Source organism: Ascochyta rabiei, chromosome 1 (assembly GCF_004011695.2).
Source record: "Ascochyta rabiei chromosome 1, complete sequence".
Classification (NCBI taxonomy): domain Eukaryota; kingdom Fungi; phylum Ascomycota; class Dothideomycetes; order Pleosporales; family Didymellaceae; genus Ascochyta; species Ascochyta rabiei.
Window position 1 is genome coordinate 2,221,811 of NC_082405.1, and position 14,091 is coordinate 2,235,901.

Below are 14,091 nucleotides of genomic sequence, written 5' to 3' on the forward strand. Positions count from 1 at the left end.
CGCACCGCCATCGCCCTGCCCTGCCCTGCCCTGCCCTGCCCTGCCCGCCCTGCCCTGCCTGCCCTGCCCTCCTCTCTCCTTGCCACTCCATCGCCCTTGTAATGTTCAGCAGAGTTGCGCGAGCGCGAGCACCCGCCTCGATCCTTCGCCGCCCCGTCACGCAGACCCCGACCCCGACGCCCAGGGTGCGTATGGCCGCAAGGCGCTGGCGGCGTGGAGGCTGACCGCATGCAGAGATTCGCAATGGCGCCCGCCAGGAAGCAGTCGTCGCTGCCCGAGGGTGCGTCCTGGCTGAGCTCACACAACCAAGGCGGCCGCTGACCAGACAGGCTACAAGGAGGACCACAGCAAAGGCGCCATGCTGCGCTTCGAGGACTCGCTCCCCCGGCTGCCCGTGCCGACGCTCGCGGAGACGGCCAGGCGGTACCTCAAGTCGGTGCACCCGCTGCTGTCCGCGGCCGAGTTCGAGCAGACAACCCGGGCCGTCAACGACTTCGTCGCGCCCGGCGGGCCCGGCGAGACGCTGCAGCAGCGCCTGGAGGAGCGGCGCGCGCGGCCCGAGATCAAGAACTGGCTCGCCGAGTGGTGGAACGAGGCGGCGTACATGGGCTACCGCGACCCCGTCGTGCCCTACGTCAGCTACTTCTACTCGCACCGCGACGACAAGAAGCGCCGGGACCCGGCCAAGCGCGCGGCCGCCCTCTCCACCGCCGTGCTCGAGTTCAAGAGGCTCGTCGACGGCGGCCAGCTGGAGCCCGAGTACATGAAGAAGCTGCCCATGGCCATGAGCTCGTACGAGTGGATGTTCAACTGCAGCCGCGTGCCCAAGAAGCCCGCCGACACGAGCGTCAAGTTCCCCTTCGCCCAGAACCAGCACATCGTCGCCGTGCGCAAGAACCAGTTCTGGAAGATCCCCCACGAGATCGGCGGCAAGCAGCTCAACACCAGCGAGCTCGAGCTGCAGTTCAGGCGCGTCTACGACAGCGCCGTCAAGACCGACGCCGTCGGCATCCTCACCTCGCAGAACCGCGACGTCTGGGCCGACGTCTACCCCAAGCTCAAGGCCGCCTCCCCCGTCAACGCGGCGGCCATCGAGGCCATCGAGGCGGCCTCGTTCGTCGTCTGCCTCGACGACGCCTCCCCCGTCACCCTCGAGGAGCGCGCCCACCAGTACTGGCACGGCGACGGCGCCAACCGCTGGTTCGACAAGCCGCTGCAGTTCATCGTCAACGACAATGGCACCTCGGGCTTCATGGGCGAGCACTCCATCATGGACGGCACGCCCACGCACCGCCTCAACGACCACGCCAACAAGCTCATCTTCACAAACGCCCTGCCCTTTGACGACCCCTCCATCCGCTCCGACCTGCCCAACCCCAAGCCGCTCCGCTTCGAGCTCAACGCCGAGCTCAAGAGCGACATCGCCGCCGCCGCCGCCCACTTCACGAGCCAGATCGGCGCCCACGAGCTGCGCGTGCAGGCCTACCAGGGCTACGGCAAGGGCCTGATCAAGAAGTTCAAGTGCAGCCCGGACGCCTACGTGCAGATGATCATCCAGCTGGCCTACTACAAGTTCTACGGCAAGAGCCGCCCCACGTACGAATCCGCCGCGACCCGCCGCTTCCAGGAAGGCCGCACCGAAACCTGCCGCACAGTCTCCGACGAGAGCGTCGCCTTCTGCGAGGCCATGACGAGCCCAGACACCACACCCGAGGAGTGCGCCGCCAAACTGCGCGCCGCCCTCGCCGCGCACGTGGCCTACATCAGCGACGCCTCCGACGGGCGGGGTGTCGACCGCCACCTCTTCGGCCTGAAGAAGTGCCTCAAGGAGGGCGAACCCGTGCCAGCGCTGTACTCGGACCCGGCGTACAGCTACAGCTCCACCTGGTTCATCTCCTCGTCGCAGCTGTCGTCCGAGTACTTCAACGGCTACGGATGGAGCCAAGTCGTCGACGACGGCTGGGGTCTCGCCTACATGATCAACGAGAACAGCATCCAGTTCAACGTCTGCTCCAAGGGTCTTGGATCGGTGAGTTCACTCCTTCTCCCCTCGACATTCTTCCCCTGCGGGGTGTCGGAAGTGCAGGTGGCAAGTGCAAGTGGACCAAGTTGCTAACGTGCATCGCGCAGGACAAGATGAGCTTCTACCTCAACGAAGCAGCGGGCGACATCCGCGACGTCATGCTCCCCTCGCTCGAGGCGCCCAAGGCCAAGTTGTGATTCCGCTCTGCATTACTCACATCATACACGTAGAGAATAGTATAGTAGGCAGCACTAAAAAGCTTGCTACAAAGACGTGTGCAGGATATGCAGGCGCAGAGATACAGACTAGTAGCTACCCAGCTACTAGAAGATACGTGTAGGCTTTATAGAATATAGAGTAATAGTACTACAAACAATGACACATAATAAACTTCCCACATTAACAAAGTAGTAGCTAACATCTATACTATTACCCTCCTCTTACTTCTAAGGCACCTAAGGCTAAGTTATAATATAGCTCTATATTACACACAGAGGATTATATAGTAAGTAGCACAAAATAGCTTACTATAGACTTATAGAGACGTATGTAGGATGTATAGAGGTAGAAAGAGATATACATACTAGTAAGTTAATTCTTATCTTTAGGCTAGAACTACTCCCTAACCCTACGTTTAGCATCCCTACTAACTGCCTTACTGCTTACTTTGTAGTTATATAGTATAGTAATGCAGCGCTTGTTACTATACTTAGTAACATAGGTAATAAGCTATCTATATATGCTATATTATAGCCTAGGCCTATATTATATATCTTATTAGAGTTAGCTAGCTATAAATTCTAGATTTGTAGAAAATATATTCCTTAATCCTTGTCTTTAAGCTGGTAACGCTCCCTGACCCTACGTTCAGCGCCCTTGCTGACTGCCTTGCTGCTTACTTTGTAGTTATATAGTATAGAAATGCAGCACTTATTACTATACTTAATAAGATAGGTAATAAGCTATCTATATATACTGTACTTTAGCCTAACCTATATTACATATCTTATTAAAGTTAGCTAGCTATAAATTCTAGATTTGTAGAAAATATATTCCTTAATCCTCGTCTTTAAGCTGGTAACGCTCCCTGACCCTACGTTCAGCGCCCTTGCTGACTGCCTTGCTGCTTACTTTGTAGTTATATAGTATAGAAATGCAGCACTTATTACTATACTTAATAAGATAGGTAATAAGCTATCTATATATACTGTACTTTAGCCTAACCTATATTACATATCTTATTAAAGTTAGCTAGCTATAAATTCTAGATTTGTAGAAAATATATTCCTTAATCCTCGTCTTTAAGCTGGAACCGCTCCCTGACCCTACGTTCAGCGCCCTTGCTGACTGCCTCACCGCTCGCTTTGTAGTCGCGCAGCACAGCGACGCAGCGCTCGTCGCCGCGCTCGACGAGGCGGTCGATGAGCCGTTCGTACGTGCCGCGCCTCGGCCTGAGACGCGCGTTGCGCATCTCCTCGAAGTAGGCCAGCGCGTCGTCGAGGTCGTCGCCCTGCTCGCACACGAGAATCAGGCGGTCGTACGTGATGCGGTCGGGCTGCAGGTTCAGGCTGATCATCTCGGATGCGAGGTACATGGCCACGTCTTTGCGGCCCGACTGCGAGCACCCGCGGAAGAGGAGGTTGAAGGTTTCCGTGTTAGGGCCTGAGGGGCAGACGGTGTGAAGCGCTTTGTACATTTCGAGGGCGTCTGGGAGGGCGTTCAGGGCCGTGGAGGCTGCGATGCAGCAGTTGACAGCGGCCGTGGGGACTTTGCGGCCCTGGGCTTCGAAGTCCTGAAGGAGAGTGAAGGCATGGAGGGGGAGAGTTGCGGTTTCTTCGGTGCCGTCGGAGCGCGTGGTGGGTGCGGATGGAGGGGCGTTGCGCAAGTACCAATACAGTGGGTGGCATGTGCCGGCGTCGACTTTGAGGTTGGCGTCGGTCATGATGAGGATGACGGAGAGGGCGTCGGAGAGGGCATTGGCTTTGAGGTAGGCGGCGATGAGGAGCTCGTAGTGGTGCGTGGTGAAGACGGTCTCGCGCTCGGTGAGGAGGCGGAAGACGTCGGTTGCGAGCTGGACGTCACCGTGGCGTGAGGCGAGGGAGAGGACCGAGAGACAAGTGCCGGTGGGGGGCTTGAGGAAGCCGGGCTGGACTTGTGCGGTCCACACCAGGCGTGCGGCGTCGTGCTGTGATCGTTAGTAAGCGGACTGGAGGAGAAGTGAGGAACGCACCAGGTGATGCTTGGCGGCGGCATCCAACATGGCGCCCCACAGCGCGTTGCTCAGCTTGACGCCTGCCGCAGCGCCTGCCGTGTTTGTGCTCGTTGCGCTCTCCTTCAGGCCGAGGACGTAAAAGGCCTCCTCGATTTCGCCAAACTCCAGTAACAGCCACATGGCCTCGCTGAACACCCACTCCTCCACCCTGACCTGCTTGGCGCACATGTCCTCAAGCATCTCCAGCGCCTGCTCGAACAAGCGGTCCCTCAGCAGCCCCGCGACGACGAAGTTGTGACCGCGGTCAGACAACGTGAACCAGCGCTCTTTCATGTACTCGAGCACTTCTGCTCGCAGGAGGTAGTCTGGGTGCACCGCGAGCGCCTCCAGCACATTCTCACACCCCCTGGCGTCCAGCTCCACCTTCTCCGCCACCCCTCCCTCTGACGTCGAGTCGGCCCAGAAGCCCATGTCCTCGAGCACCTTGCGCACCTTGCCCGCGGTGCCGTCGACGCTGCTGGTGAAGCTGTGCAGGATCGCGGCGTACATGTCCTTGTCGGGCCGCTGCCCCCGGTCCTTGACCAGGACGTTGCAGATCCTCATGACCTCGTCGAAGTGGCCTTTGAAGCCTTCATGGCGCAGGCTCTCGTACAGGACGTGCGTGGGCAGCTGCACGAGCGGCGTCTTCTCGCGGGCGCTGCGCGGCACGCGGGGGGCGTATTGGTCGCGCGAGGTGGGCGGCGGGGCGTGGGGTTGTGTGAAGAAGGGCGATGCAGAGGGCGCGCTGGCTGCGGCGCTGTACGGGCGCTTCTGGCACTGCGGTGCGCGCGTGCTACGCTGGGGCCGTGGGCTTACAATCGTGGAGCCGCCGATGCGCGCGGCTTTGGGGGCCAGGGCCTTCGGAGGGAAGCCAGGGCAGAGACATCGCCACAGCGCGTCGTTGACAAAGGCGCGCGGTGGCATTGGCGCTGTTGGTGGTGCTCAAGGTTGGATGCCGTTGAAGCTTCACATTCGAGATGGCCCGTGTGCAGTCGATCTTGCGCAGTGACCATTGATGCACGAAATGTTACTGCCTGTATCACCACAGGCGTGCCGAGCCTGGCTTTCTGTAGAGCAACGGTAGCGGAAAGATCGAGCTACAAGCGTACAAGTCTCGATTCGCAGAGGTAGCCCACGAAATACAGTCTACGCACGAGCGTACAAGTGGTCAGAAGACTACAAGACACCAGACCCAAAGCTTCCCACCCAGGATATCAATCCGTGTCTCTCCGTGAGCTTCAGTTCTGGACATGCCAATGAGTGCGACGGACAGCAGTCCAGCCGGGCACATCACTGCCCAGGGAGCAAGCAGGCAGGTCAAGATCACAAGGCGCAGTGTGAGAGATGGGTTCGGCGCCGGTTGAAGTGAATGCCGGGCCCTCTCTGCCGGACCCTCTCTGCCGGACCCTCTCTGCCGGACAGTGTTGTGATGGGCCGACTGGGTAATCTTCGGCTGGTAGTACTTTACAATGAGGGGGGACTCCCTGCCTCTTCTGCAGTGATCCATCTATTCTTACCTGCAATACACTCTTTACCTTGATCTGTCTCACCACGTGCTACTACAATTATCATCGTTGTTCCTAGCAGTGGTGGTGCGTCACTGCTTCTCTGCTTGTATTAGTTCCACCAGGTAAACGAAGTCTCCGGGTAAAACAGATGGAGCTAAGATCGAGGATGCACACACGTTCCAAACGACCAAGAATTGCATGTTGTTGTGATATATCCATACATGTTCATGCCAGGGACACTCGACTCTGCTGTCTCCGTCTTCGCGCGCGGGAATACGCAGTACCCAACCCGAGACGGTCCGAGCAAAGCATGCTGCACAGAATGATACACCCTTGCCAATGACGCGCGCAGACGTTGAACGACAACAACGACTAGTGAGTGGGGCATAGTGTGCACAGTCCCGCTTTGAAAGGTCTCCACCCAAAGCACGAGGACATGCTCACGCGTTCGACTGTGCAGCCCCCTTCGCGAATAAAAGAATTAAGAAAAACACTGACAAGACAGATCTGCCCATGTCCGGTTTGACGCCCTATTCACTAGCGCGGCCCTTCAAGGCCCGCCCTGACTGGGATTTGGCTTCAGGGTGCGGGACGTGCCATGATGCCCCAACTTGAAGGTGGATAGATCTGCCATACTGGGGACAGCTGAATGAGAGCTCGAAGTCCCGTAGTGCGAGTCAACCAAGCAAGTCTCAGGAGGGCTTTTGCTGAGGCTTTACAGCTGGCTATCTCTGTCTCTAGAAAGGCTGCGTACGTGAAGTGACGATTGAAATGAAGATGATGATAAGACTCAGCGTGAAGAGGTAGAGATTCGAAAGGTACAGCTAGTCAGCAGACAGTCTACACGGGTCCGTCCTAAACTCTCTACTTCAACGTAATGTTCTTGAAGGCATCATGTCGTGGTATTGCAGCTTTGTTCTCACTCACCGCTTATCGTGTCCAGTGGCAAGTTCCAACTGAACATAATGTCAAAGCCTAGTACAGAAAGCCAGGTCAACGCGCCCGTGAAGCAGGAAACAGATAGACGAATCTGCGCTGCGGAAGACATCACCGTTTGTGGGGTTCGATCTCGGTGATGAACGTCTGGAGGCCGACTGGGGCCCCATGATCCCATATGCTCGGAAGATGGGGTTGTCATTTACCAGATTACACCGCTGCCGCATTTCCTCCATGGGGAAGCATTGGGAAGCGAACATGTCATGGCATGTCAAAGAGCAAAATTCGTCATCTCGTCGGCGTTTGACATTCGGGGGTTCCCTGATTCACCCGGCCGTTTCTCTAGCGCGATTCCGATGCTGCCCGAATACGATCGTGCACGAGCATGAAAATGCCTCTGGGGATCGTTAGGCACGGCTTCAAGTGCATCGACTTGTTTTCTAGGGCCTCCAGGTTTTCGCAGAGGCGCTACGTTCGGGGTATACGGGGTAATTGGGGCCCCATTATCGACGTTGAGCTGACGCAAGGGGGAAACGATGTCCATGTTGTTGGCGGACACGAGCGCGAGTGTCGTTATTGGCCTCGACTTGCCTGGTGCGAGACTCGAGCCTGGCCTCCTGTGTACTGCGCTTGTACGTACCCGCCGCAGCCACACCTCGAGAGATAAATTGCGCAAGCACGAGTGAGCAGAGACAGTGGAGATGGCTCCGTCAGAAAGACATGTAGTTCTATCTGATGCAAGCGATGTGGCAAGCGCTTTGATATCAATCCTGACCTTCAGCTTCCTTTCGCAGACTAGGCAAGCATCGCAGCCAAGATGTGCGAATTGAATTTTCATTGCACGCGCATAAGCGTCCGGGCGCCGCGTGAACGATTCACCTGAGCTTCGAGAAACGGTCGGCTTGAAGGTGGAATCCCGTCCAACTGGTGGATACCCGCTCAACGTGAAGTTTTTGTTTTTTGCTCACCGGAGGGAAGTGGATGATAGTCCTCAGGACACGGCCATGGTCGAGGCTAGACGATCTTCCAAAGGAACTAGGGCACCGCCCGCGCCCGAAAAGAGCGCTTCCGAACAGTTGGACTCGAGACGTGGTGTCAAACTATAGCTATGGAACTGTTGGTACTGTAAACTGCAGCATTAGCTCTAACATGTCCCAGGCTTGCGTCCAGCTTCTTGTAGCAGAGGTCGTCTGTCCTCTTTTGGCGATGCATGTCTGTCGCAAGATGGTGAAGACTCTGCTTGCCAAGGGAGGAGCCATTGCTGTTTGTGAGAGTCATGTTTCGGCACGCAAGATTTTGCACTCTCTCCACGCGTCAGACACGGCGTCTCGCAAGGCATGCCATGTCGGATATTGTACGAAGTCGGAGCTTGGCGGCGGGAAGGGCGCAAGCGGAAGACGTGTGAACAAGCGTGGAGGCTGGAAGCCAAGAGGGCTTGTGCATGCGCGGCCGCATGCGTTGGTGCAAGGAAAGTGTCAGACGTGCTTATTTCCGGTGCAGGTGGTGCAGGACAGACAGGGTGAGAGTCGTACAGCAAGAGCCGGATGACCGGGTTGACGTGCATGTTGTATATGAAATTTCAGACATTTCTGCATGGTGACATCTCTGCGAGATCGGTGTTTCCAGAAAGAAAGCCGTAAGACGGCCTTCGGCACTCGCCCGCACCCACAAATACCTCACACGATCAACAAGCAGCCTCTGAAGCGCTAGTCTTGTTCAAGCGTCGTGCCGGCTCGTCGGTGGTGACGGTGGAGACGTTTGGCTCACCAATGACCGACTCTCGGTCGAACAAGGCGAGGGCGCCCTGGTGGAATGGAAATTGGTTCGTGGTGTGCCAGGCTGCTTGGGGCCTGCATAGCGTCGCAGTGCGAGCGAGAAAGGATTGTCATGCATCCACAGAGACGAAGCAGGCGAGTCGTGAAGGTCGTGGACAGGACCGTCGGCCAATCGCCTCATCTCGCAGCGCGCCAGGTCGGGGCACCTGCATTTCCCATGGACTGATGTCATTGGAGGCGAACAACAGCGCAGGGCAGGCTCAGTCCAGCGCAGAGAACGCAGGGACGGAATTTACCCCAAAATCTCGTCCATGGTCCAGAGAGGTTCCCTGCTGGAATCGTGAGGACAGAGAGGATCAACGAACAGGCCGTTTGGCGGTGGCGGCGGCGCCAAGCTAAAGCTTGTCTGGCTTAGCTGGGACCTCACACTGCTCACACGCACTCCAGCAGCCAGACCGGCGTCGGCTCTCGTATCGCCAGTCGGAAACGCTTGACAGACGGATTCCAGCCTCAAGGTGCTATTGGCCACCCACCTCCGACCGCCTCACGACGTAACGCGTCCTGGTAAGGCGTTCATATCATCGGAGGCTTCCCATCCCCCGAGGCCGCCGAGTCGAGAAGCATCCAGGGGCCCCCCATTGCCAATAGCGCTGCCACCTCGCCGGCCTTTGACATCACTTGCACACACTCAATAAATTCACGCACACCCGGGGTTTCGCCTTGCCGCCCCCCGGCGCGAGCAACCTGGCTGGGAATCCTTCTTCTTTTTTCTCCACACACCGGTGGGACCCAGTGTGGAGTCTGCACGGGGGTGCTCTCGCTTCTCGCGCCAGCTTTGTTTTCAGCTCGAAAGAGCCTTCGGACAGCGCTTCGACATGCATCTCCGGTATCCCCCAGGTGGACCTCCATCATGGCCAATGCCCACACGCCCCAATAATGTGGGGACGGGGGACAGAGTACAAGTAGCTCTCGCTCGCCTCCATCGCTGCTTCTTCAGCCTCTCCGTCTCCTTCACCCAGGCATCTCTCGTGTCTGTCGATTGACGCAGTCTCTCGTCTGTTCACTACTCACCTCATACCCACCCACCACAATCATGCTCACTGGAAAGTCTCTCCAGATGACCCAGCTTCTGCTGGTCGTCTTACCCTCTTTCGTCTTGTTTGGTTACAACCAGTCTGGTGTTGGCGGTCTCCTGTCGCTTAGTGACTGGAACAAGCACTTTCCTTCGATCGACACGGTCCATGTTAGTGGCGCTCTGAAGAGCGAGAGGTCGACCAAGCAAGGTGCCGTTGTTGCCACCTTCACCCTTGGTGCCCTCTTCGGCGCACTTACCTGTTCCTGGATTGGCGATGTTCTTGGTCGCCGCAAGGTCATCTTCGTTGGCGCTATCTGCACTCTTATTGGCGAGATCCTACAGTGCACCTCTTTCGGTATTGCCCAGTTCGTCGTTGGCCGCTTCATTCTCGGCTGGGGCGTTGGCCAGCTCAGTGCTACTGTACCTGTCTGGCAGTCTGAGTGTTCGTCCTCTGCCAACCGTGGTAAGCACGTCGTGCTTGACGGCTGCTTCATTGCCCTGGGCTACCTCCTCGAGGCCTGGATCAACCTCGGATTCTTCGAGCAGAACAACCTTCCTCTCCAATGGCGTATTCCTCTTGCCATCCCCACCGTTATCTCGCTCATCCCCATGGCCGTTGTCTTCGTTATCCCCGAGTCGCCTCGATGGTTGGTGAACAAGGGCCGCGTCGAGGATGCCAGGAAGAGCTTGTCTCAGTTCAAGGGCCTTGACCTCCACGATCCCGAGATTGCGTCTGAGATCAGCGCTATCGAACTTGCTCTCGAAGAGACAAAGGGCAGCGCCGTCAAGATCAGCGACATCTTCACTAACGGCAAGGACAAGCTGTTCTACCGATTCTCCCTATGCATCTTTCTGCAGTTCCTCCAGCAGATGTGCGGTTCCAATTTGATCTCCACCTACTCCACCATCATCTTCCAGCAGGGTCTCGGCCTTAGCTCGGAGACCTCCCGCATCCTGTCTGGTGGCGCACTCACCTGGAAATTCCTGTCCTGCTTTGTCGCCTTCTTTACTATCGACCGATTTGGTCGTCGCAAGCTCTTCATGTTCTCCGGCGCGGGCATGGCTTCGTGCATGTTGGCTCTTGCTGTCGCCTCCTCCTTCCCCAAGACCAACAACGCTGCGCAAATCGCCTCTGCGCTGTTCGTCTTCCTCTTCAACTTCTTCATCCCCGTTGGTTTCCTCGGCGCCAACTTCCTCTACTGCACCGAAGTCGCGCCCACACGTCTCCGTGTCCCTATGGCCGGTATCTCAACCGCCAACCACTGGCTGTGGAACTTCGTCGTCAACATGGCCACCCCCGTCGCCATCGAGACCATCGGCTGGAAGTACTACCTCGTCTTCCTCATCATCTCCGCCATCATCGTGCCGGTTGTGTACTTCCTCTACCCCGAGACTATGGGCCGCTCGCTTGAGGAGCTTGAGATGATGTTCAGCAGCGGCCGCAGCATCACCGGCATCGTGCGCGAGTCGAGGAGGCCGCTGACCGGCGGGTTCGCCAGCGACATCGTCTCTATCGAGAAGGGCGACGAGAAGAACGTCGACAAGGTCGAGTCGGTCCGCTCTTGAGAAGGCATGGAAATGAAAACAGCAATGTAGTTGACAAAATACGTAGCATCATGACTGAATGAATCCTTTATATCACTTTCACAAACGAAAAACTGCAAGCGGTGACGAAGTTTTTTCCTTGCGCCTATCATGATCCACTGTCCTCCCTGCTCGTCTCCGATCACACCCGCGTTTCTTCACTCTCTGTGCCCCCAAACTTACGTTTCTTCGCAGGCCCGGACTGCCGTCAGTTCCCGATACCCTCCGACATCTCGGCCTCCGATGGCTCCACTTTCAGCCGCATCGGACATGTCCTGGGCTGGGTCGCGCGACGCTACCCGGTGCTGTTGGCTGATTTCTGTGTGAGTGTGGTGGTAGGTCTTGCGCTGGGCTGGTGGGCACTGTTAGTGTGGAAGGGGGGGGGGGGGGTAGTGGCGTTTGGAGGTCCTTGGATCTTTGGATTGCATGCGTCGAAGACGGGGCGCTGGGTGCGTGTACACTGCTGTTGTGTGTGCTGAGTGTGTAGACGCGGGCGGTGGGTGTTTATTTTTTATTTTTTAACCATGGTAGGGCTTTGTTGCTGATGGTGATTGGTGGTTGATGGTCAGGTTGGTTTGGGTTAAACTGTGTTGTCTACGTAGCACGGTTTTCTGCTCATGGAGCTTCGTCGGGCGTTTTGCGCGACTTGTCTTGTGGCTAGGACGGTGAGGACGTGCAGGGTTGCAGCTTTGTAAGGACGTTGATTCAGGTTAAGACGTGTTTTCATGTATGTCTAGCTAACTAAGGGGCTTGAATGTGCAGAGGCTGGGGCGTTATATGGTCTTGCGGTTATCGACATTGTGAGTGAGGACTTTGTTTGCGAAAGTGTGGATTTGGGAGGTGAAGACAATGCTATGGTATGAAGCAAAAGAACGACCAGATACTACGCCTCGATTCTCATACCCTATCAAACACTCCAGCGCTCAAGAAAGCGGATCCATGTCCTCCATGTCCACGCCCTCGTGCACAGTGACTCCAAAAGCGCGTAGTTGGTCTTGCAGAAGATCCTCCATCGTGATTCTTAGTTGCAATTGATGTACGACGATGTCCCTCAAGACACGGTCTGATGGATGCTCCTCGATCTAATTGTGTATAGCAGATAGTAGCCTGCCAATGCGTTTGGGAGGATTGATAATTTCGAGGGTACGGAGGGTGCGCGGCAGGTCCTTGCACATCGAAGTCAAAGAATGTCGTTTAATTCGCGAAGTCATGAAGGCTTCGGATGGCGCGACGAGTCGTTCCAGAGCGGTGAACCTCCTCGGTTTTCTTGAGTAGCGTCCTACTGATACCTAGTTGCTCGGCGATCTCGGACCTTCTGCAAAGTAAGTCACGTAGGTCTCTGCTAAAGTCAATAACCAAACTTTTCAGCCGAATGTGTGCGCTGCACAAATGGTATGAGAGGTAGTCGTAGCTCGGTAGAGAGAAGTCGCAGTAGCCACACGCTTCTGTGTGATCTTCTCTGTCTATGTGAGGCCAGGATTTGGGCAGTCCAAGGACAACTCTCAGGTGCTGTAAATTACGCAGGATACAGAGCATATCATTGAGATACACAGCTGTGACATCCTCTTATTTGGTTCGATCGCGATAATGATTCTTTCGCAATGCAACGCCAACGATGTGTGAGATTGGTCGGAGTCGGCAAGGCCTCTGACAGTGGTACACACGCTACTGGCATCAGGTCCTTCACGTTAGGAGGGAAAGCCAGGCCTAATCCCAGATAACGAAGCAGAGCAATCACGACGAACTGACATGAAGTCGTTTTTGTCGTGCGAAGATGACGCAGCTTCTGGGAGCTCGCCACCAGCTCGTTGTCTAGTGCAAGTTTGTCACCACCAGACAACATGCTCATCTCGTTGTGTGTTGCCTCAAGCTTCTTCATTCTCTTGCCATAGCAGTCCGTCTCCGTCACAGAATTCATAGTAAGACCTGCCAAATCGGGCAAGAGGATCAAGAAGATGCCGACAACAGCTGGCTCGTATCCGTCGCTCGCTTGATCGATCCATCTTCGACTAGCGCGTGGTCGAGCTGCGAGAAATCCGATATATCGATCGCGCAACTTTTCCCGGCCACATGTGCACGGCAAGTGACACACCCAGTCCTCGACATGGTCGTACCATCTTTGAGAGAAGGTAATGCCGGGTTTCTGGACGATGGCGGCGATCACAGAAAAGTCGAAGAGCGTGCGAAGCAAGCTTGTCAACAAACAAAACAAACAATGTTTCAAGCCTCTGTTTGATTTGTTTGACGCTTTTTAGCAACGGGCTATTGTTTTGTTGAGTTTGAGCCCTAATTTTCTAATTTTGTTTGTTTGTTTCATTGAATATTGAAAGAAGACCAGGTGGCTAGGGCGGGAGCAGTCAGGGTAGCCTCGGCTGTGTTGTAATCACGTGTCCTTCCAACCCCTTCATCCCCCCAATTTTACACATGACATTCTCTATCACCCTCACTTAGGTATACAAACCAAATCAAACGAAAACAATAATTTCTGATAGATTCATTGATTTTGTTTGATTTTGAGGCCTCCTGCAGTTTTGTTTGTTTGATTTGAGATAATCAAACAAAATTAAGACAAAATTATGGAATCCATTTGATTTTTGACAAGCCTGGTGCGAAGGAGAATTGCTGTCTGATTACGCGTCCACTAATTAGCGCACCTTTTCAGAACGACGTTCGCATATAGGCATTATCGATAGACTGGGAGAAGTCGGGACTGGCGAGAGCGAGGTGACGGTAGTGGGCAGTACCGGAAAGGAGAGAGGTGACGCGAAGCAGGTCTTGGAGGTTAACCATGGGGGGCGTCCTGCGGCTGTTGAGCGGTACAGGCGATTGTAATCGATGGAAGAAGATGGGAGACTAACGTTTAGAGGTGAGAGTGTGCACAACCTGTTGACTTAGCTGACCGTGCTTTGTTGTTGTAGGTGAAGGCAAAGTGCGTGCGC

General features: G+C 55.7%; 3 protein-coding genes across 3 annotated transcripts, besides 5 other annotated features; 2 read left to right on the forward strand and 1 right to left on the reverse strand.

The window, feature by feature from the left end:
* Positions 1-12: 12 nt before the first annotated feature.
* Positions 13-70: a tandem repeat.
* Positions 71-101: 31 nt separating this feature from the next.
* EKO05_0000671 (Carnitine O-acetyltransferase) lies at positions 102-2,220 on the forward strand (the record flags this gene model as incomplete). Its single annotated transcript, XM_038936805.1, has 4 exons — positions 102-185; positions 235-280; positions 330-2,029; positions 2,131-2,220. 4 exons carry the CDS (start codon positions 102-104, stop codon positions 2,218-2,220), a joined length of 1,920 nt encoding a protein of 639 aa, XP_038803211.1.
* Positions 2,221-3,311: 1,091 nt separating this feature from the next.
* Positions 3,312-5,198, reverse strand: EKO05_0000672 (uncharacterized protein; the record flags this gene model as incomplete). The annotated part of the gene is made up of 2 exons (XM_038936406.1): positions 3,312-4,208; positions 4,254-5,198. The coding sequence occupies 2 exons, from the start codon at positions 5,196-5,198 to the stop codon at positions 3,312-3,314; spliced, it is 1,842 nt and encodes a 613-aa protein (XP_038803212.1).
* Positions 5,199-6,537: 1,339 nt separating this feature from the next.
* Positions 6,538-6,590: a tandem repeat.
* A 2,148-nt stretch (positions 6,591-8,738) lies between these two features.
* Positions 8,739-8,776: a tandem repeat.
* An 810-nt stretch (positions 8,777-9,586) lies between these two features.
* Positions 9,587-11,134, forward strand: EKO05_0000673 (uncharacterized protein; the record flags this gene model as incomplete). Its single annotated transcript, XM_038944760.1, has 1 exon — positions 9,587-11,134. One exon carries the CDS (start codon positions 9,587-9,589, stop codon positions 11,132-11,134), a length of 1,548 nt encoding a protein of 515 aa, XP_038803213.1.
* Positions 10,698-10,750: a tandem repeat.
* Positions 11,135-11,689: 555 nt separating the features above from the next.
* Positions 11,690-11,734: a tandem repeat.
* The last annotated feature ends 2,357 nt before the right edge of the window (positions 11,735-14,091 follow it).